Source organism: Anolis sagrei, chromosome 9 (assembly GCF_037176765.1).
Source record: "Anolis sagrei isolate rAnoSag1 chromosome 9, rAnoSag1.mat, whole genome shotgun sequence".
Taxonomy (NCBI): Eukaryota; Metazoa; Chordata; class Lepidosauria; order Squamata; family Dactyloidae; genus Anolis; species Anolis sagrei.
In genome coordinates this window covers 17,371,381-17,393,197 of record NC_090029.1, presented here as the reverse complement: position 1 = coordinate 17,393,197, position 21,817 = coordinate 17,371,381, and the positions used below count along the sequence as shown (strand labels likewise).

The 21,817-nt window shown below is 42.6% G+C and overlaps 1 protein-coding gene across 3 annotated transcripts in view; it reads left to right on the top strand.

The window, feature by feature from the left end:
• MCTP2 (multiple C2 and transmembrane domain containing 2) overlaps window positions 1-21,817 on the top strand; it is a 166,269-nt gene that overhangs the window by 52,084 nt on the left and 92,368 nt on the right. For all 3 annotated transcript variants that reach the window (XM_060755639.2, XM_067471307.1, XM_067471308.1), the window contains exons 5-8: window positions 844-986; window positions 1,724-1,800; window positions 2,556-2,667; window positions 3,974-4,009. In XM_060755639.2, the coding sequence (XP_060611622.2) occupies window positions 844-986; window positions 1,724-1,800; window positions 2,556-2,667; window positions 3,974-4,009 (368 nt within the window). The remainder of the gene's footprint in view (window positions 1-843; window positions 987-1,723; window positions 1,801-2,555; window positions 2,668-3,973; window positions 4,010-21,817) is intronic.

The window sequence follows — 21,817 nt, the reverse complement described above, 5'->3', positions numbered from 1 at the left end:
TTGGTGGGATCATGCAAATTCCACACCAATGGAGAGAGAAAGGAACCCTGAGATGTCTGTGGTGGAGGAGACACCACAGACATCTGAAATGAAATTGTGCCTGAATGAAAGCATTCCTTGAATGGTGGGCAGCATGGTGTTTAGGAAGGACGTTGGCAGGGATTGGGCTACATGTTCATGGCACTCACTATAAACAGAGATGTCATTGGAGGAAGTGCTTTTGGTGGCTCTTCAGCACTGTGGGTTAAAGCTGTTTGTGGAAGGGTAAGTCTGTCTATGTAAGGTGGTCATCCCAGCTACATACATATATTCACTTGTATTCGGTATATTTTTTATTGATTTTGAAGCATCTACTCAGAAGTGAGCTCCATTGAGATCAGCAGGATTTCATGTTGGGATCAGAATTCAAACTTTTCTTTATCTGCACAAATGAATAAACTCAAGCTTTCTCCTCAATGGATAGCTCCCAGATTTCCTCCCATTGGAAAGATAAATTTGCAAGGCCATAAAAATCTCCAGCAAGCATGCAGGGAATGAAGAAGTACTTAATCAATGTCGTGGATGGATGGTGAAGCGACAGCTCCCCTGGTGGCCAGAAAAAGTTGGAATGTTAAATAGCTCTGACTGTCTGTCTATATATTGTGTGTCTATGGCATTGAATGTTTGCCATGTATATGTACATTGTAATCCGCCCTGAGTCCCCAGCAGGGTGAGAAGTATAAATACTGTAAATAAATAAATAAAATAAGATCTCGGCCATCATATACAATTTTAGAAATTCACTTAACATGTTGGTAGGTCTAATCTTTTCTCATTCTTTGAACAATTCTTTCCTGTCATAAGGTACAAGTGACCCATACGTGAAATTTAAGATGAATGGCAAAACCCTCTACAAAAGCAAAGTTGTCTACAAGAACCTGAATCCTGTGTGGGATGAAACGGTTGTGCTTCCCATCCAAACCCTTGATCAGAAACTCCGTGTGAAGGTAAACTGCAGCTAAACATTACCCAAAATGAGATTTTTAGCAAATTAAAAATGTTGATTTTGCGGAGTTAATTTAACGAATCCTTACCATTGTTTGGGGGGGGGGGAAGATGGGTGGGATGGAAGGGAAGTTGTTATCAAGAGTGACTTTCCAAGTTTGAGAAGTTTTCTACTGAAAGACCTACATCACAAGCGCAAAGCACATGGCCTTCTTCTCTACGATAGGTTGCATTTGAACACTAGAACTTTGCACAAAAATTACACATTCTTTTACTAAAACCCAATAAAGTCAGCACATTGCTTCTTCTCTCAGTTTCCTTTTAATGTAGCCATAGGCCAACATTTGGGCCTTTTTAGTTTGGGGGGGGGGGGGGGAGAGAAGAAGAGCAGTCATGATAAAATGTGGTATACATTCTGTATGGTAGGAATGGAAAAAATGTTTGCTATTGTTAACTGAAAAACAGGATGAAAATGAGTTTCCAGACATTCGAGGACCCCCATTGGGAGGAATAATAAACCAGTGAGAGTTGTCGTATTTTCCCACTGGTATTCAATGTCTCCATCCCTTGCAGAGCAAATATACCACGGATAAAAACAAATGGATTTCCTGTAAACAGAACATTGTTTCCTCAGCAAGAAACCCATTTTCCTCATAGAAAAAGGCCACAAACAGAACTAATTGAAGAATGTGCAGAAATTGTTTTCGGATGTTACAGGTCTCTGCTTTTCCTCCTTCAGGTATATGACCGAGACTTAACTTCGTCTGACTTTATGGGTGCTGCGGTTCTAACTCTGGGTGAACTGGAGCTCAACAGGTACAACCAAAACATCTCAAGATTGTATACCATTTACTTATATTAGAACTGCAACATATCCACTATTCGGATTTCTTTTGCAAGGCTGGTCCAAGTAATTTTGTCCCCTTAGACTAGGCATGGGCAAACTTTGGCCCTTCAGGTGTTTTGGACTTCAGTTTCCACAATTCCTAAACAATTCCATGTATTTTGGAGTTGAAGTCCCAAACACATGGAGGGCTGAAGTTTGCCCATGCCTGCCTTAGACAGTGCTGGAAATAAAGCCCCAACTAACCAGTAGTGACTTGTGGTCTCTGTTTGAGGGAAATGGTGAATTTAGTTCAAACTAGATTCACCAAATTAGATTCAGCCCTCTTTTGTGGATTTTGTGATTTGTGGATTTGATTCAGATGTTCTCTCAAGGAATCTTTAGGCCTTCCATTGTGGTTGTACCATCGGCTTCAGGTTGGAGAGTCTAGACATTCCTGGAAACATGTCGAAATATAACAATCTTTTAAAAAAATCCATAGTTTTCCCACAAAACTTTCTACTTTTCTACTTAATTTTTGCTGTTTTAATTAATGTCTTAATGTGTTTTTACTACTACTGTTGTTGGCATCTAATGAGTGCTGGTTGTGAGTCGCTCTGAGTCACCCTGGGAGTGAGAAGGACCAGATATAAATGTCTGAAACAAATAAATAAGAAATAATATCTGTCTCTACTTCAGTTTGTGTGCCAGTTTGTTCCTTTCCACCTCTTTTTTTTCTTTCTTCCAGGACTTTTGAGAAGGTTCTCAAACTGGAAGATCCAAACAGCTTGGAGGATGACATGGGGGTGATAGTGTTGGATCTGAAGCTTGCTGTGAAGCAGGGAGACATTAAAAGAAATGTAAGTGGGTCCAGGAAATGAGTCTTTTTCATTCTCCTGGCAAACCGTTTGCCTCTGGGATGGCTGTAGGAAGGCCTGGTGGCCTTGCTAGTACAATGGAAAAAGATGAGGTAGGTGCCACACATACCTCATGTGCTACTAGAGTTGAACAAAGCATGGTAGCGTAATGGTGGGTACCATATTTAACATTCAGAATACCAAGTTCAGTCTCCCGCATCTCCATGTGAGGATGGTCATGATTTGTGCTCAGATGATGATGATGATGATGATGATGATGATGATGATGATGATAATAATAATAATAATAAATTTATTATCTCTATCTCCTTATGGCTTGAGGTAGAGCACAACATAACCCTAATGACTGAGAATACGGGATTAAGCAACCCATTTTTTTCTGGCCCCAGGACCCCTGATCTGACCCTAATATCATTTCTGGATTGAAAAAAGTGAAGTGAGACCTTCATATCCATGGGAGACACATTCCCATTACATAAAATCACAGGTTGATCGCCATTAAATTACTTCACTTCTGGCACCTGTGTACCATAGACTAGTGCTGAAAGATTCCTAAAGAGATATCCTATATAGAATTTGTTAGATCCTTCTAAACCAGTAGTTCTCAACCTGTGGATCCCCAGATGTTTTGGCCTTGAACTTCCAGAAATCCGAAATTGGCTGGGATTTCTGGGAGTTGTAGGCCAAAACACCTGGGGACCTACAGATTGAGAACCATTGTTCTAAACAACTGTATGGTAACATCTAGGGGAGTTATGGTATAGAAATGCCTGTAGGATCTAGAACATTTCTATAGAGATCACTTTGCTCCCAAGCAAGACAATAACAAAGCAAAACCATTGTTTGGACCCAAGCTAATTATCACTGGCCAACACACATTTTGGTGCCTTAAATCTTGGCCTTGTTTTTGTTTATTTTTGACCTGCTGATTCCAAAATATGTCACTACTTCCCCCCTGTCAGCTCTGGTTTTTGAGATACAAAAGAAATGCCATCTACCAGTCAGCATCTGCTCACCCATAGAAAATCACGATTACCATATCTAAGAAACTAGAGCTGATGAGGTCTGTCCAATGCAGTTTTCTGAACCAGTGCCCCAAATAACCCCAGAAACAGGGCTAAAAACTAAGACATCAAGATTTTTTTTTGTTGGACTATGCAATTAGGGCACGAACTCTTCTTAGGTATTAGTCAGAAGACACTAACAATCTGGATCCTTTTTGTCTCTCTTTCTGTTCTGGTTTTTCTTTGCATGGCTCTCATCACACCGATGTGGATGCTGCAAATAGAAGTGGGCGAGCCGAAGAAAGCGCTCGGTGCCCAAGGTAAGTCACATTTCTATTATATTCCTTCTCCACACCTCCATTTCAGCTTTTGAGAAAGACCTAAAAAGGTGGCTCTTCCGATGTGCGAACATATATTCCATATTTTGTCTGTCACAACTATAGTTCCGTCCTCATGATGCACTTTTTCCCTGTCCTTAATGAAGATCTAACCCCATTGTTCGTTCCTTTTGAGCTCCTCCCTCAGAAACACATACTCCCACTACCTATCTCATCCAGGGTTTTATCAATTTTATGCTAGTACATTTGGCCCACCCACTGTGTTCTATTTCTCTATCACGGTATTTCTGAAACTGCTTATTTTATTTTGCTATTTCATGTATTTATTTTGATGGGGTTTTTTTTGTTGCTTCTTTGTATTTTATTTTGTTGCACTGTAATTTTGGGCTTGGCCTCATGTTAGCCACCCCGAGTCCCCTTTGGAGAGATGGTGGCGGGGTACAAATAAAGATTATTATTATTATTATTATTATTATTATTATTATTTCGGACCTCATCACACTAGAGCAGTATTTCTCAACGTTCCTAATGCCATGACCCTTTAATACAGTTTCTCATGTTGTGGTGACCCCAACCATACAATTATTAGGTTTCGGCGGTGACCAGGGGAGCATTTGCACAGTTAAAACTTGTGCGCCAACTGCGACCGTACCTTGGGAAGTCTGACTTGGCTACGGTAGTCCACGCTCTGGTTACATCCCATCTTGACTACTGCAACGCTCTCTACGTGGGGTTGCCTTTGAAGACAGCCCGGAAGCTCCAATTAGTCCAACGGGCGGCAGCCATGATACTAACTGGAGCGGAGCGCAGGGAGCATACAACTCCTCTGCTGCACCAGCTCCACTGGCTGCCGATCTGCTACCGGGCTCAATTCAAAGTGCTGGCGTTGGCCTTTAAAGCCCTAAACGGTTCTGGCCCAACTTATCTATCCGAACGTATCTCAGCCTATCAGCCCACCAGGACCCTAAGATCTTCTGGGGAGTCCATGCTCTCTATCCCGCCGGCTTCACAAGTGCGGCTGGCGGGAACGAGAGACAGGGCCTTTTCTGTGGTGGCCCCTCGGCTTTGGAACACCCTCCCCATAGAGGTACGATCAGCCTCTTCGCTGATGGTGTTTCGGAAAAGATTGAAGACATGGATGTTTAAACAAGCATTCGGTTAATCCGTTGCAACGAATTGTGATGACTAAGGATTGGTAATCATGGACGACGAATTTTGGATTGCGACTCCAGTTACGAGATGCATGGGATTATTATTGGTGGCCCAATAATTTGTATTATACTTGTGTTTTATGTTTTTAAATTGAATACTGTTTTTTAAATGTTGTAAACCGCAATGAGTCGCCGACTTAGGCTGAGATATTAGCGGTATACAAGCGTACAAATAAATAAATAAATATTTTCATTGTTGTAATTTTGCTTCTGTTATGAATCGCAATGTAAATATCTGATATGCAGGATGTAATTTCATTCTCTGGGCCAAATTTGGCACAAATACCCAATATGCCCAAATTTGAATACTGGTATGGTTGGGGGGCTGTGGGGTTGAATTTGTCATTTGGGAGCTGTAGTTGCTGGGATTTATAGTTCACCTACAATCAAAGAGCATTCTGAACCCCACCAATGATAGAATTGGGCCAAACTTCCCACACAGAACCCCCATGACCAACAGAAAATACTGTGTTTTCTGATCTTTGGTGACCCCTCTGACACCTCCTCATGACCCCCCCCCCCGGGGTCCCAACCCCCAGGTTGAGAAGCACTGCACTAGAGAATGAATCCACTTTTAATCCACTTTCCACCTCCTGCAGAATTCTGGACTTTTTAGTTTAGTGAGGTTGTTAAAGGTTCCTCCCTAAACTACAAACTCCAGAATTCTGCAGGAGGCAGAAACCAGATTAAAAGTGGATTCATTCTCTAGTGTGATGAGGTCCTCAATTCACCATTTACACAGAAGTTCCACTAAGTAATAAAACATGTGTTTTCAAGTAAGAACAATCTACAACTAGAGGAGAAGACATTAGGAAAAACAAAAACCCTACAATGCCTTTACTTTATTCCATTCCAGTTTTTCTAAATTTTATTGTGGGGCCTTTCCCCTTGCTGTCACTAGAGGGTAGGAGAGTTGCAGCGTTCCTCACACAAGCTAGAGATCAGGCTCTGAAGTGATCAGATCCGCTAGGAAAGAGCTTCAGTGACCATCTGAGAAGCAGTAAAGAGTTTCCCAGAAAGACTACTTGAGCTACTCTTGACAAAGCAGTATTTCCTGGTTTATTGATTCGGCTGCCACACTAAAACGCCAGCCTTGTACATCAATAACTATCTTTAGTTAGGAAGTGCCAGGCTGTGGAAACAAGATGGGCTCCTTTCTCTCCCCTGCCCTCCCTCTTACCTGTTCTTTTGGTTTATGTTTGTGGAGGAGGAACATAAAGGCTACAAAGAAAAAAACGGTGCGCTCGGGGAATCGCGGTGCCTCGGAGAGGCAGGAGAGGTTATGGAAGAATGGTCAAGAGGAGTGTGATGGGGCAGAAAATATGTGGATGGACTGGATTAAGAGACCAGGAGGAAATAAAACGCACACACCATACTCTCTAATGGATCTGTATACCTGGAGATGCCATATTTTCTCGTCTCTCCCTCAACTCTTACGATGCTCTCTCGTTTGTGAAAGTTGGTTCTTTTATTCCGTTTTTGGTCTCCCTTCCATTAAATCAACCTAACAAGCAAGAATTCACTCCTGTTACTACTAATAGTGATGGGACTTTGGTAAAGTGTGGACGCAGACTTCAGTGGGTTGATGGCAGTTGAAGACACTGCAACTCCAACCCCAGCACACTTTGGTGGGGCTGTATGTCAGATGAAATTGCCACCTCATTGCTCCTCATGGAATGTGGTGGAGTGTGGTTGGAGAACAAGCCCTATGAGGAGCGGCTTAAGGAGCTGGGCATGTTTCGCCTGAAGAAGAGAAGGCTGAGAGGGGATATGATAGCCATGTATAAATATGTGAGAGGAAGCCACAGGGTGGAGGGAGCAAGCTTGTTTTCTGCTTCCCTGGAGACTAGGACGCGGAACAATGGCTTCCGCGTCCTACAAGAGAGGAGATTCCATCTGAACATGAGGAAGAACTTCCTGACTGTGAGAGCCATTCAGCAGTGGAACTCTCTGCCCCAGAGTGTGGTGGAGGCTCCTTCTTTGGAAGCTTTTAAACAGAGGCTGGATGGCCATCTGTCAGGGGTGATTTGAATGCAATATTCCTGCTTCTTGGCAGGGGGTTGGACTGGATGGCCCATGAGGTCTCTTCCAACGCTTTGATTCTATGATTCCTTCTTTGGAGGCTTTTAAACAGAGGCTGGATGGCCATCTGTCGGGGGTGCTTTGAATGTGATTTTCCTGCTTCTTGGCAGAATGGGGTTGGACTGGATGGCCCATGAGGTCTCTCCCAACTCTAGGATTCTATGATTCTATCCTGCAAGGTTGGACTCTATGGCCCACTTTATGATTTTATGATTGTGGAGGCAGAGTTGAGTCTCCAGGCACCTCCCACCAAAGTCTGCTGGTTTGTAGACTTTGGGAAAGCGGTTGGGAAACCCTTTCTACGCAAAGGGGACAGCAATGGGCTTTCCAACTATGACTTGAATCCAGTGCATTGGCAGACCTCAGGAGAGCAGCAAACCCACAAATAATCAAATCTACGACTGCCAAACTTGCATATGTGTCATGCCAACTGAACACAACTGGGACTCTACATTGCAAACAGAGACCACAATCTCATTGGCTGGGATAAGTGCATTGCTGTAGATTAGGGTGGGCAAAATGTGGCTCATAAGATTCATGCAGTCCCTAGACTCCACTGTCGTTTCACTACATGAGTTGCAAATGAGATCTGCAAGATGCCCTATTATGTTTCCTGCCTTCTCTGCTCTTTCTCTGCTGAGCCTTTGCTCTCCATAAAAGCCTCCAAGTTACTTAAGTGATCTCTTGTAGCTTGAGGACAATTGTCTTCCAGATGTGATGTCTTGGCGGTGGGTCCGTAGATGGCTGTAGAGCTCTATTCTTGATCTTCATCTTCTCCCGCAGTGAGAACATTGGTTTCCAGACGGAAGGCAGTCCCGGCCAGGGTTGGCTTGACACACATTCCTCTTGGCACCTTTCTCTCTTTTGCCCTCTGTTTGTGCCTCTTCAAATTCTGCAGCACTGCTGGTCACAGCTGACTTCCAGTTAGAGCGCTCAAGGGCAAGGGCTTCCCAGTTCTTGGTGTCTATGCCACAGTTTTTAAGGTTGGCTTTAAGCCCATCTTTCAAACTCTTTTCCTGTCCTCCAACATTCTGTTTCTTGTTCTTGAGTTCGAAGTAGAGTAGCTGCTTTGGGAGATGGTGATCAGGCATTTGGATAATGTGGCCATCTCAGCGGAATTGATGGAGCCCCTGGTGGCGCAGTGAGTTAAACCCCTGTGCTGGCAGAACTGAAGACCAACAGGTCGCAGGTTCGAATCTGGGGAGAGGCGGATGAGCTCCCTCTATCAGCTCCAGCTCCTCATTCGGGGACATGAGAGAAGCCTCCCACAAGGATGATAAAAACATCAAATCATCCAGGAGTCCTCTGGGCAACGTCCTTGCAGACAGCCAATTCTCTCACATCAGAAGCGACTTGCAGTTTCTCAAGTCGCTCCTGACACGACAAAAAAAAAAGTGGAATTGATGATGGAGGAGCATTGCTTCAATGCTGGTGGTCTTTGCTACAATCTCATGGGCTAGCATTATTGCATTGCTGTAGATTAGGATGGGCAAAATGTGGCCCATAGGATGCATGTCGTCCCTAGACTCCACTACATGAGTCACAAATAAGTTCTTCAAGATGCCCTACTATGTTTCCTGCCTTCTCTGCTCCATACCTTCTGCTGGCCCTTTGTTCTCCATAAATACTTCCAAGTAGCCTTTCAGCAAATGCCTGAGTAACAGGTTTGACAACTCTGTGCTCATAGCTCTTCCTTCCTGCAATTGCTCCATGCTGAAACCCACCTTTCTCACTCTGTTGCTGGTGAGAGATTGGAGCTGCTTTTCTTCCTTGCTTTGGCATATCCAGAACAAGATCCTGTTGCTCACAGTGGCTGGTGCAATTGTACAGACAGTCTAAAGAAGTATATACTAGTATTAATGGCTCCTCAGTTGCCTGGAAGACAAAGTTGGTATCGATGAATATAGTATCCCCAAGTTTCCCGTAGTTGGTCCATGAAATCATCAAGGACCCTATGTTGTAGATCAGGGCTTCTTAAACCTTTTCCACTCATGATCCCTTTTTGCCTGATAAAGTCTTACATGACCCTGAGTAAATAAGTATATAAATTAGGTAGACAATTCAATCATTTACTGATAATAAATAATAAATTAATTGTAAAATAATTCTTTGATATACATATAAATTTACCATTTATTAAAGACAAAATGACTACAACAAAGACCACCGGATCCCCCGGCAGCGCAGTGGGTTAAACCCCTGTGCCGGCAGGACTGAAGACCGACAGGTCACAGGTTCAAATCCGGGGAGAGGCGAATGAGCTCCCTCTATCAGCTCCAGCTCCTCATGCGGGGACATGAGAGAAGCCTCCCACAAGGATGATAAAAACATCAAATCATCTGGGCTTCCTCTGGGCAATGTCCTTGCAGACGGCCAATTCTCTCACACCAGAAGCGACTTGCAGTTTCTCAAGTCACTCCTGACACGACAAAAAACAAACAAACAAAAAAACAGAGACCAAGATAAACAAAAGGGACAATGCTCTAAATTATATATTTTCTATACCTACATCATCACTCATCCCACTATAAAGAAGAAAGGAAGTCTTCATAGAGATTTTTTTGGTATCATCCCCTCTATTAACTATAACCCAATTAAATATATATATATATTCTTCTTCTCGACTTTCCCCCCTCTCTTTCCACTTTTCTTCCCCCCTTCTCCCCCCCAGCTTTCTTAACCATCTCCCCTACCCTTCTATTCCTCCCCCATTCCTATTTCATACCTCTCTCGAAAATTATCTTTTTAAAAAGAGACAAAAACCAATTTGCATACTAAGTGTTTATTTTTTGTGCTTGTTTATTTTTAACTGAGCTAACCAAGTCTTGGTTGAATCTTTGATACTGCAGGATGTAGAACAGGCATGAGCAAACTTCGGCCCTCCAGGTGTTTTGGACTCCAACTCCCACAATACTGCCTATCAGGAAATGTGGGAGTTGAAGTCCAAAACACCTGCAGGGCTAGTTTGTCCATACCTGATGTAGAGTATCTTCAGTATTTTAGCCATGCTAACATTCTTAGATTGCAGCCTCAAGTGGTAGAATAGGCTCTGTTGGTTCTTCTTTTTCTCTCTCTTCTGGATTCATGTAAATGTCTAAAACAGCCACTAGGTGGCAAGCTACACAAATTTTTCACAACTTCCAGATTTAGTCAGGGGCTCCAAATGGAGTCATGACCCACAGTTTAAGAAGCGTTGTCCTAGATCACTGCATGTAACTTTCTAATCCTGTATAGCATATAAGGCAAAGGGAGGAACATTGCGGAATCTGGAGGGCTATACCTCCTGATTTTGGGCACCAATTTTTATTACTACTACTACTACTACTACTACTAGCCATCCCCTGCCGCACATTGCTATGGCCCAGTCTGGTGATCTGGAATATAAAGTAATGAGGAAATGTTGGTTTCTAATATATGCAATTTCTTTATGTTTGTGAGTAAACAATATTTCTTGTTTCTTTGTCAGTGTTGATGTGGAGATTGTCTGGTTTGTCTACTCTGGGACAGGCAACATATAATTGTCCTTCTTTAGGGGTCCTTTTCAAATCTCCCTCTCTCTGTGAGAATCATATTTATCTATCTATATCTATGGCTGGATGACTTTTTGTCAGGAGGGCTTTGATTTCATTTTCCTACCCTGGTGAGAGGAGTTGGCCAGGATGGCCTTAAGTATTTTCTGTTGGTCATGGGGTTCTGTCTTTGTCAGTGTTGATGTGAAGATTGTTTGGTTTGCTTTCTCTGGAACATCCAACATATAATTGTCCTTCTTTAGGGGGTCCCTTTCAAATCTATGATACTATATCTCTTTGTGTGTGAATCATATATATCTATCTATTAGGCCTGGGCGGTTTCGTTCGTTAATTTTGCAATTCGTTAAATATTCGTTAATTTTAGCAATTACAAAACGATTACAAAACTTATTTTTAAACCTGGAAGTGTTTTTAAATATCGAAACGGCATGCGCCAAAAAATTTTGTATTTCCGTCCATTTCGGAAATACGTAAGATGGCTTGGCTAGATGCTTGCTGGGAGCTCTCCTCTCTCTCCTCTCCTTAGCCAGTCAGAGCCTGAAAGAGGAGGAGGAGGAGGAGGAGGAGGAGGAGGAGGAGGAGAGGGCGGGGAAGGCGCCGGCTGAGCAAGCGAGCGAGAGGGCGAGCGACCCTCAGCGGGAAGGCGGCCCGTCCCTCCTTCCTCACCTTTGCGGTGGGTGTGCTTCGTTCTCCCAATTCCTTAGCGGAGGGCTGGGCTAGATGGCCTTTGGGGAGCCCTTCTCCCAATTTCGCATTGCTTCGGAGGAGCCGGGCCCGACTCGGCAGCAGCGCTTGAGGGCCCGCCAGAGTGAGTGCCTGCCTTCCCTCCTTAATAATAATTTCTCCTCCCTATTCTACTAAATTAATAATTAAATTTAAAAAAAAATGAAAAAAAATTGAAAAAATATTGAAAAAAAGGGCGCCATCTTTACGAAATGTTTTGTAAATATTAACGAAATTTCGTAAATACCGAACTTTTTTAAGGGAAAATTTTGTAATTATTTTAAATATCGAAACAAAAAAAAACCCCAAATACAAATCGATTTTAGAAACAAATTTTTGCGTTGTTACCCAGGCCTACTATCTATATCTGTGGCTGGATGCCTCTTTGTCAGGAGGGCTTTGATGATGTTTTCTTGCCCTGGTGAAGGCAGTTGGACTGGATGGCCTTAAGTATTTTCTGTTGGTCATGGGGGTTCTGTGTGGGAAATTTACCCCAATTCTGTCGTTCATGGGGTTCAGAATGCTTTTTGATTGTAGGAGAACTATAAATCCCAACTCCCAAATGTCAAGGTCTATTTTCCCCAAACTCCATCTGTGTTCACATTGGGGCATATGGAATATTCATGCCAAGTTTGGTCCAGATCCATCATTGTTTGAGCCCAGAGTTCTCTCAAGTTGTAGGAGAACTACAACTCCCAAACTCAAGGTCAATGCCCATCCAAACTCATGTTGGTCATGGGAGTCCTGTGTGCCACATTTGGTTCAATTCCATCATTGGTGGAGTTCAGAATGCTCTTTGATTGTAGATGAACTATAAATCCCAGCAACTACAACTTCCAAATGACAAAATCATTTTTGAGTGATGGTCACTCCTTGGGTTAGTAGGTGTCTTGTGTCCAAAATTGGCGGCAATTCATCCAGTGATTTTTGAGTTATGTTAATCCCACAAACGAACATTACATTTTTATTTATATAAATTATTATTATTATTAGTAGTAGTAGTAGTATTAATAATAATAATACCCTGCTTTATCTCCCCTGAAGGGGACACAAAAGAGGCTAAGATCTGGAAGGTTGCTTCAGGTTCTCGAAGTTGGAGGAGAGGAGTCATTGTCCTTCGCTACTCTAGCTGTTGAAGGGCAGAAGTCTAGATAACACACATCACACCTACTTCAAATTAGACTGAATGATAATGAATGGCAATGGCAAAATGGTGTCAAATAATTGTGGTTTGGCTGGTTAGAACTGACTTCTCTTGACAACTCCAAGCAAGAAAAACATTAAAGCATGTCAATTTTGGGCCAAATACAAAAAATGATATATCTTGGCAGAGTATCAGAATGGGAAAGAAATTTGCCCAACTTTGATGCACTCATCCATGTATCAGAGGGAAGGACAGGGAACTGAAATGCCCTGCTTCTTTCTAGGCCACTGTTGTTGTGTTGCGTTTTCTGCAAGGCCCATAAAAAGGCCTGCTTGCGACCGACCGCATTAGAATGCATATACTCTGGTTCACTTCACTCAGGTACCTGGGCCCTTCTCGCCACAGGGGAAGGTTGTCCTCCTTGCACAGCTGAGCAAACTTTGCATGCTCAATGAGCCCTGCTTGGCTGATTGCATTTGCTCCGGGGAGGTGATAGTGCACCTGCCACACTTTCCTCCTTTGCGGTAGGAGCCCAGCGAATGTGAGTGGCACCTGGGTGTCCAAACGATTGGACAAGCTGGCTGAAAGAGGGACTCGGAGTTGACGTGAGACCAAATTTTTCATCTCCCTCTTTCGAGTGTGTGAAGATCTTTGTGTGTAGATGTGTGCCTTTGCACTGGACCCTGCCTCACTCTGCCCTCTCTCTCATTTATTGTTCAGTCTCTTGCAATGCCCTTTGGGGAACCTTGCTGCTCTCTTCTTTGAACGGTATCCACAGAGTGGCAGGACTTGGTTGCCACAGGGTCGTGTTGGGCCACCTCCTCTCATTCTTCCCTTCCTACATCACAATGGTTTCTTTCCGTAATGAGCAGAGGGAGTTGGTTTGTGTGTGTGTGTGTATGTGTGTGTTTGTGTGTTTGGGGGGGGGGGGTTTGCTCTTTTGACCTTCTCACAAGTCTGTTGGCTCCCCTGTTGCATCCTTGTCAAATTGCATCCTTTTGGTTGCGTCATTATTTGTGCTACTTCTTCTTTTACCTTTGATAGCATATTGTTTGTTTTGCACCACATAAACAAGATGGATGGATGGATGGTATCCTTGAAGTGACTGCTTTGACTCTGAAGGAGCTGGGGGTGGTGACAGCTGACAGGGAGCTCTGGCGTGGGCTGGTCCATGAGGTCATGAAAAGTCGGAAGCAACTGAATGAATAAACAACAACAAACTCTGAATGCATACATTAAAAATTGGAAACAATTTTTTTAAAAAAAATAGTATTTATAACTTTTTTAAAAGTAGAATCATGGGCAAAAAGCATGACCCAAGAGGGCCACATTGTGCAATTATAAAAACACAAACTGACCTCAAGTTGGGTTGCTGTAAGTTTTTCTGGTTGTCTGGCCATGTCCCAGAAGCATTCTCTCCTGACGTTTCACCCACATCTATGGCATGCATCATCAGAGGTTGTGAGGTCTGCTGGAAACTAGGAAAATCGAGTTTATATCTGTGGAATGACCAGGGTGGGAGAAAGAACTCTTATCTGTTGGAAGTAGGTGTGAATTGGCCACCTTGATTAGCATTTAATGGCCCAGCAGTTTTCAAGGTCTGGCTTCTTACTGCCTGGGGACATACTTTGTTGAATAGTGATTAGCTGTCCCTGATTTTTTCTTGTCTGGAGCTCCCCATCTTTATTTACTGTTATGATTTTAGAGTTTTTTAATACTGGTAAACATTCACACCTACCTCCAACAGACAAAATCATGGAATCATAGAGTTGGAAGAGACCTTATGGGCCATCCAGTCCAACCCTCTGCCAAGAAGCAGGAATATTGCATTCAAAGCACCCCTGACAGCACCCTTTCTCCCACCCTGGACATTCCACAGATATATAAACCCAATTTTCATAGTTTCCAACAGACCCCACAACCTCTGAGGATGCCTGCCATAGATGCAGATGAAACATCAGGAGGGAATGCTTCTGGAACATAGCCAGACAGTCTGAAAAACTTACAGCAACCCTGTGATTGCGGCCATGATAGCCTTCAACAGCATATTGATCCCAAGTTCCCATGTGGTTCATTTTCTACTGTGTTTTTGGCCACCGTTACCTGTGTGTTTACAGTTCAGATTTTTCAGTTTGTTAAACTACTCAAAACAGGTCTTGAACCATTAAACATATGGATGCAAAACATACCCAAACAGACACACCAACGTGAGTCAATATGAGTTCTGTACCATTGGTAGTTGTGTGGGAGCATGAATCCATTTTTTTTTCTGTGCAGAAAAAAAAAGATGTCGTATAAACAAGTCTGCTGTGTAAAAAGCCCCCAAACATGAAGAACCTTGTGGCTGTTTCCCATTTTCTTGGCAAGGTGTCTTGATGTGTGAGATGCCCCCAACCTTCCTTGGTTGAGGATGAGATAATTTAGGAGTATTCTTTACATCCTTATTCAAGAGATCAGATACAATCTTTTTTGCTTCTCTTCCTGAGCCAGAATCAGCATGAAATCTGAGTAGCTCTTACCAAAGTTAACATAAGGGGAAAAGTGCAAGATCCAAACTAAATGTGACTGTGCATATGTGTTGCGAGTTGGTGTAACTGAAACTCAAAAGTATGATGTCTTTATAATATTATTTCCTGCCTTGGCTTCATTGGTTCCTTCTGCTTAGTGTGGTGATTGTGAAGCTGATAAGGCTGCATCTAAAATGTATACGCAGAGCTTACATGTCCACCAGCCATGTGTTTTGACAGTCTTTATTAGAGATGTTTTGAACTATGACTGGGAAACAGTCTTGAAGAATCATAGCATCATAGAGTTGGAAGACATCACAAAATTCAACTAGTCCAGCCATGGAAAATCCTTGGCCTTCTGGGTGTTTTGGACTTCAACTCTCACAATTCCTAATAGCTGGTAGGCTGTTAGGAATTGTGGGAGTTGAAGTCCAACACCTGGAGGGTTGAAATTTGCTCATGCCTAATCTAGTCCAACCATTTGTCATGTAGAAATACTTACCCCAAGCATTTATGGTTTCAAGTCTTCCAAAGATGGAAGGTGGGTTGTTGTAGGTTTTTTTGGGCTATATGGCCATGTTCTAGAGGCATTCTCTCCTGACGTTTCGCCTGCATCTATGGCAAGCATCCTCAGAGGTAGTGAGGTCTGTTGGAACTAGGAAAAGTGGTTTATATATCTGTGGAATGACTAGGATGGGACAAAGAACTCTTGTCCATTGGAGCTAGGTGTGAATGTTTCAACTGACCATCTTGATTAACATTTGATGGCCTGGCAGTGCCTGGAGCAATCTTTTGTTGAGAGGTGATAAGATGTCCTTGATTGTTTCCTCTCTGTTGTTTTGCTGTTGTAATCTTAGAGTTTTTTTAATACCGGTAGCCAGATTTTGTTCATTTTCATGGCCTCTTCCTTTCTGTTGAAATTGTCCACATGCTTGTGTATTTCAATGGCTTCTCTGTGTAGTCTGACATGGTGGTTGTGAGAGTGGTCCAGCATTTCTGTGTTCTCAAATAATACGCTGTGTCCAGGTTGGTTCATCAGGTGCTCTGCTATGGCTGATGTCTCTGGTTGAAGTAGTCTGCAGTGCCTTTCATGTTCCTTGATGCGTGTTTGGGCAATGCTGCGTTTGGTGGTCCCTATGTAGACTTGTCCACAGCTGCATGGTATATGGTAGACTCCTACAGAAGTGAGAGGATCCCTCTTGTCCTTTGCTGAATGTAGCATTTGTTGGATTTTCTTGGTGGGTTTGTAGATAGTTTGCATGTTGTGTTTCCTCATCAGCTTCCCTATGCGGTCAGTGGTTCCCTTGATGTATGGCAAGAACACTTTTCCTCTGGGTGGGTGGAAGGCCTCACCATTCCCCAAGGCAGCGAGTCTATTCTACTATCAAACGCCTCCCTCCTAGTGAAGTACTTCCCAAAATTGGGCCATCTGGCTCTTTTGGACTTCATCTCTCCAAAGACCTATCCAACTTGATCAAAAGTCAGTACTTCTGGGAGCTGAAGGCCAATATTTGGGAAGCAGTGCCCTAGAATCATAGAATCATAGAGTTGGGAGACCTCATGGGCCATCCAGTCCAACCCCCTGCTAAGAAGCAGGAAAATTCATTCAAACCACCCTCATTCGATGGCCATTCAGCCTCTGTTTAACAGCTTCCAAAGAAGGAGCCTCCACCACACTCCGGGGCAGAGAGTTCCACTGCTGAACAGCTCTCACAGTCAGGAAGGTCTTCCTAATGTTCAGACGGACTCTCCTTTCTTGTTATTTGAAATCATTGTTCCGCGTCCTAGTCTCCAGGGCAGCAGAAAACAAGTTTGCTCCCTCCTCCCTATGAGTTCCTCTTACATATTTATACATTGCTATCATATCTCCTCTCAGCCTTCTCTTCTTCAGGCTAAACATGCCCAGCTCTTTAAGCCGCTCCTCATAGGGCTTGTTCTCCAGACCCTTGATCATATTAGTCACCCTCCTCTGAACACATTCCAGCTTATCAATATTTCTCTTCAATTGTGGTGCCCATAATTGGACACAATATTCCAGGTATGGTCTAACCAAGGCTGAACAGAGGGTTAGCATGACTTCCCTGGATCTAGACACTAGATTCCTTTTGATGCAGGCCAAAATCCCATTGCCTTTTTTTGCCGCCACATCACATTGTTGACTCATGTTCAACTTGTTGTCCACAAGGACCCTAAAGCAATGTTGTCCAACCTTTGGTCCTCCAGGTGTTTGCGACTCTAGTTCTCAGAAACCCTGGCCAGCCTGTCCAATGGCCATGAATTCTGAGAACTGAAGTCGAAAACACCTGGAGGAACAATGCTTGGACACCACTGTTCTAGAGTAAAACAGTGTTTCCTAATCTTTTGGTGAAATCTCCTTTCTTGTCATTTGAATCCATTGGTTCATGTTCTGGTGTCTGGGGCAGCAGAAAACAAGCCGGCTCCATATCCTCAATGACACCCTCTCATCCTTCTCTTCTCCAAGCTACATATACCCAGCTCCTAGTTTGTTCCTCATAAGATGTGGTTACAGACCTTTGGACAACATGGTTGGCTATCAGGGAGTGGGTTGATTTGTATTCTTGGAGTACAGCTACAGCAAGGATGTAGGTTGCAGAAGCTTGTATGACAGAGCTGGTTGACGAAGATTTGCAGAAATATTTGTGCATTACTGCATATGAGCATTTCCTTAAAAATTGTGTCTGTGGGTTAACTACTGATGGGTTTAAATCTTTCCTGTAGCATATAAAGGTTGAGTTCATTTTCTTGTTAAGTAACAAAAATATTGTTAGGTTCTTGTGGGTTTTTTTCGGGCTATAGAGCCATGTTCTAGAGGTATTTCTCCTGACGTTTCACCTGCATCTATGGCAAGCATCCTCAGAGGTAGTGAGGTCACCTCTGTAGTGAGGTCTTCCTTTCCGTGAGGAGGCTGTCGTGGAGCTTCGGTTAGGGTTAGGGTTAGGGTTAGGTTTAGGGTCACCTCACTACCTCTGAGGATGCTTGCCATAGATGCAGGCGAAACGTCAGGAGAAATGCCTCTAGAACATGGCTCTATAGCCCGAAAAAACCCACAAGAACCTAGTGATTCCAGCCATGAAAGCCTTCGACAATACAAAAATATTGTTGTTTATAGTCCAAATCTGTCTGAAAGTGTGCATTTAGGCAGAGAGTGAACAGGAAATGAAACAGAGCTCAAACATACACATAGATTGTTGGAAGGCCCTCAAAGTCAAATGCCTTGCTCCCCATATTTTAGCTTTGGAAACTAGGAGGAGTAACCCAAGGAAACTGTCCGAACTTCTTTATATTCTCTTCTTCCTTTTCCTCTGAGTCTGGAATGTAACAAGAAATGTCCCAAAGTGTGCCTGTGTGTGGGTATGTTTTGCCTCTCTGGGAATGAGCCTAAAATACCCTCCCCTTACATATGCTCAAGGAGGGAAAAGCAAGAAAGACCAGGCAGGAGTTTGAAAGGGAAAGGGGGGCAGTCACTTTGGATTTCCATCCTGCAAGTGCCGCACACATCAAACACAGCTGCGCGATGCACTAAAATGTTCAAAGTACGGTGGAGATAGATAAAGGCTTTTGATGGGAAGTGGATATTTCCCAGGGACATTACGAGCAATAATCCAGATGTTCCCCTGTAATGCAACGAGTGTCCGCGGATAGACCAGGAGCGTCCCAGCCAAGTGAATCCTGCTGGAGGCCATGGCCTCTCCGCTCCCATGCTGTTCAGCCATATGGAAGCAATCTCCCAAGCCTTTTTAATGGCCAGCCTTAGATTCCATTTTCACCGGCCTCGCAGCGCTTAAGTGGGCCTGTTTTTATGGACAAGGCAGAAAGAAGCCGTTCCAAGACAAACATCCAATTCGAAAAAATTAGGACGTACCAAGCCGCAAAATTATTTTAGAGCATATTTCAAGGAAGCGGGACCATTTTTCTTCGGCAATTGACAGATTGCAGACTTGACCTTTGATCCCTGTTGGACATTGTGCCCCCCCCCCCTTTTTTTAAAGGAGGAAAGTAAAGTGGGGAAATAGAAGCAAGAAAGGGAAAAGAGAAAATGGAGTTTGGAATAGTTTTCTACTTTTAGTGAAGAAAGGTGGGGTTGGGAAAGCAGGAGGAAAAGTCTATAGAGACTTTGAAGCCTGTCCATGGGAAACATACATGTTTCTGCTGTTTTGGCTTGTGAAACAACTTCTTTTTCAAAATCCTGCCATTAGATTTATGAAGCTGCATCCCATTTGCATTTTTTGAAAGTGGGGGTTTCGTCCAAAAATTCAAATGCTGTCCTTTGAATGGAATCCTGTGATTCCGCAGAAGTAGATGGATCCCTCTGTGAGAATATAAAAGCCATGGCTCTTTAGCCCAGAAGAACAATTTTGGAGAACTCTGGGGTTGTTTCTAAAGTTTTAGGTTAACTTGTTTAAAAAAGAAGACAACAAAATACTTGTGGTATTTTTCATCAGATATAATGTTAGGTCATTCTTATAGAGTTTTTTTGTGCTGAATCCATTTTCCAGTCCCAATTCAAGGTACAGGTTCTTACTAGGCCTGGGTAACAACGGAAAAAAATGTTTCTAAAATCGATTCGTTTTTTGGGGTTTTTTGCGTTTCGATATTTAAAAGAATTCCGAAATTTTTCTTTTAAAAAGTTCGATATTTACGAAATTTCGTAAATGAAAAAAAATTACGAAACATTAACGAAACAATTTCGAAACAATAACGAATCGATTTGTTAATGGCGGACACGACCGCGCAATACACTAAAAAACCTCCAGATGGGACAGGGGGAACTTCTGAAGCTTCCCTCTCCCTCTGTTGTTGACTGTTGGTGTGATATTATAATTTTTTTTCACTAATTAAACAAAAAACAACTATAAAACTTGCCCCAGACATGCGGAAATAATAACGAAATGACTTCAAACCAATAACGAAACAAATACATAACAAATCTGAAGCATTTACGAAACAAATTTAAAAATTTGTTTCGTTTTTAAGTTGCTCCAGAATGGTTCGTTATCACTTTGTAATAAAAAAATAACGAATTTTTAACGAATTACGAATTAACGAAACGAAACCACCCAGCCCTAGTTCTTACCTATAAAGCCCTAAACAGTTTGGGACCCGTTTACCTTTGTGATCGTATCACCATGAACCAGCCCAAACTCTTCGATCTGCGGGGGAGGCCCTCCTTTCGCCCTTCCAGTTTCTCAAGGCTTGTCTTGTGAGTACACGGGAGAGAGCCTTCTCCTCTGTGGCCCCCCAACTCTGGAACTCATTGCCCGGAGAGATTAGGAAAGCCCCTACCTTAGAAACCTTTAAAAAGAATCTCAAGACCTGACTCTACCATTGCACTTTTGGAGAGTAGTCACATAATCTTAAGCTATTGCTCCCCTCAACATTCTTGTCCTAGGAGTACACCCCCCCCTTTTACGAAGGTCTGTCTATTTCCCTGTCTCTCTATGAGTTCTCCCTTACAAATAATTCTGCTCCTTTATCTCATCCTGAGTTTTTTAATCATTTTATGTACATGCGGCCCGCTCACTGTCATTATGTTTGGTTTACTGCATTTTTATGTTTTGTGTATGTTGTTTATTATGCTTATATGTTTTGTACTTTAATGCGATGTTGTTTATTTTATTGTAATTTGTATTTTATTTTATTATAATTTGTTGTATGGGCTTGGCTTCATGTAAGCCGCTCCGAGTCCCCATTGGGCGAGATGGTGGCAGGGTACAAATAAAGTGGTTTATTATTATTATTATTATTATTATTATTCAGATCTGTGTTTCCTTTTTTTCTATCACATGTAGTGGAGCCCCCAGTGGTGCAGTGGGTGAAACCCCTGTGCCGGCAGGACTGACGACCGACAGGTCGCAGGTTCGAATCTGGGGAGAGGTGGATGAGCTCCCTCTATCAGCTCCAGCTCCTCATGAGAGAAGCCTCCCACAAGGATATTAAAACATCAAATCATCCGGGCGTCCCCTGAGCAACGTCCTTGCAGACGGCCGATTCTCTCACACCAGAAGTGACTTGCAGTATCTCAAGTCGCTCCTGACACGACCAAAAAACAGCACATGTAGTTTTTGAGATGAGGCTAATGAAATAATTGATGCATTTACACACTGATATCAATACAATTTAATTGTTCGATTCGCTTCCTTGCAAAAACTACATGTAATAGAGAAAAAAATAAACACAGATCTGAATTCAGCGTAAAAATCTCTATAAGGATTACCTAGAACCATATCTGATGAAAAATACTTGTTGGCTTGTGTTACATGAATATAATGTGAAATGTGCAGACTTTACAGTAGTTCACTATAATGTACCATTCATCATATTTTTAAAAGTTGACATGAGGAAAAAATAAAGACATATTTAAAATCAGCATAAAATCGATTTAAACTGTGCTACTCTCATTTCTGATGATTACAAAAAAAGTTTGATTTTACTGGCTTTTGTAATCCATGTAAAATATCAATGACTTCATTTTCCATAACTAGTGAAGCATGTTCAACAAAGTGTGATATTTTCAAATTCTAGTAGTGACTGATTTAAGCTGTTATTTCCTAGATAAATGTGCAGATTTGTTA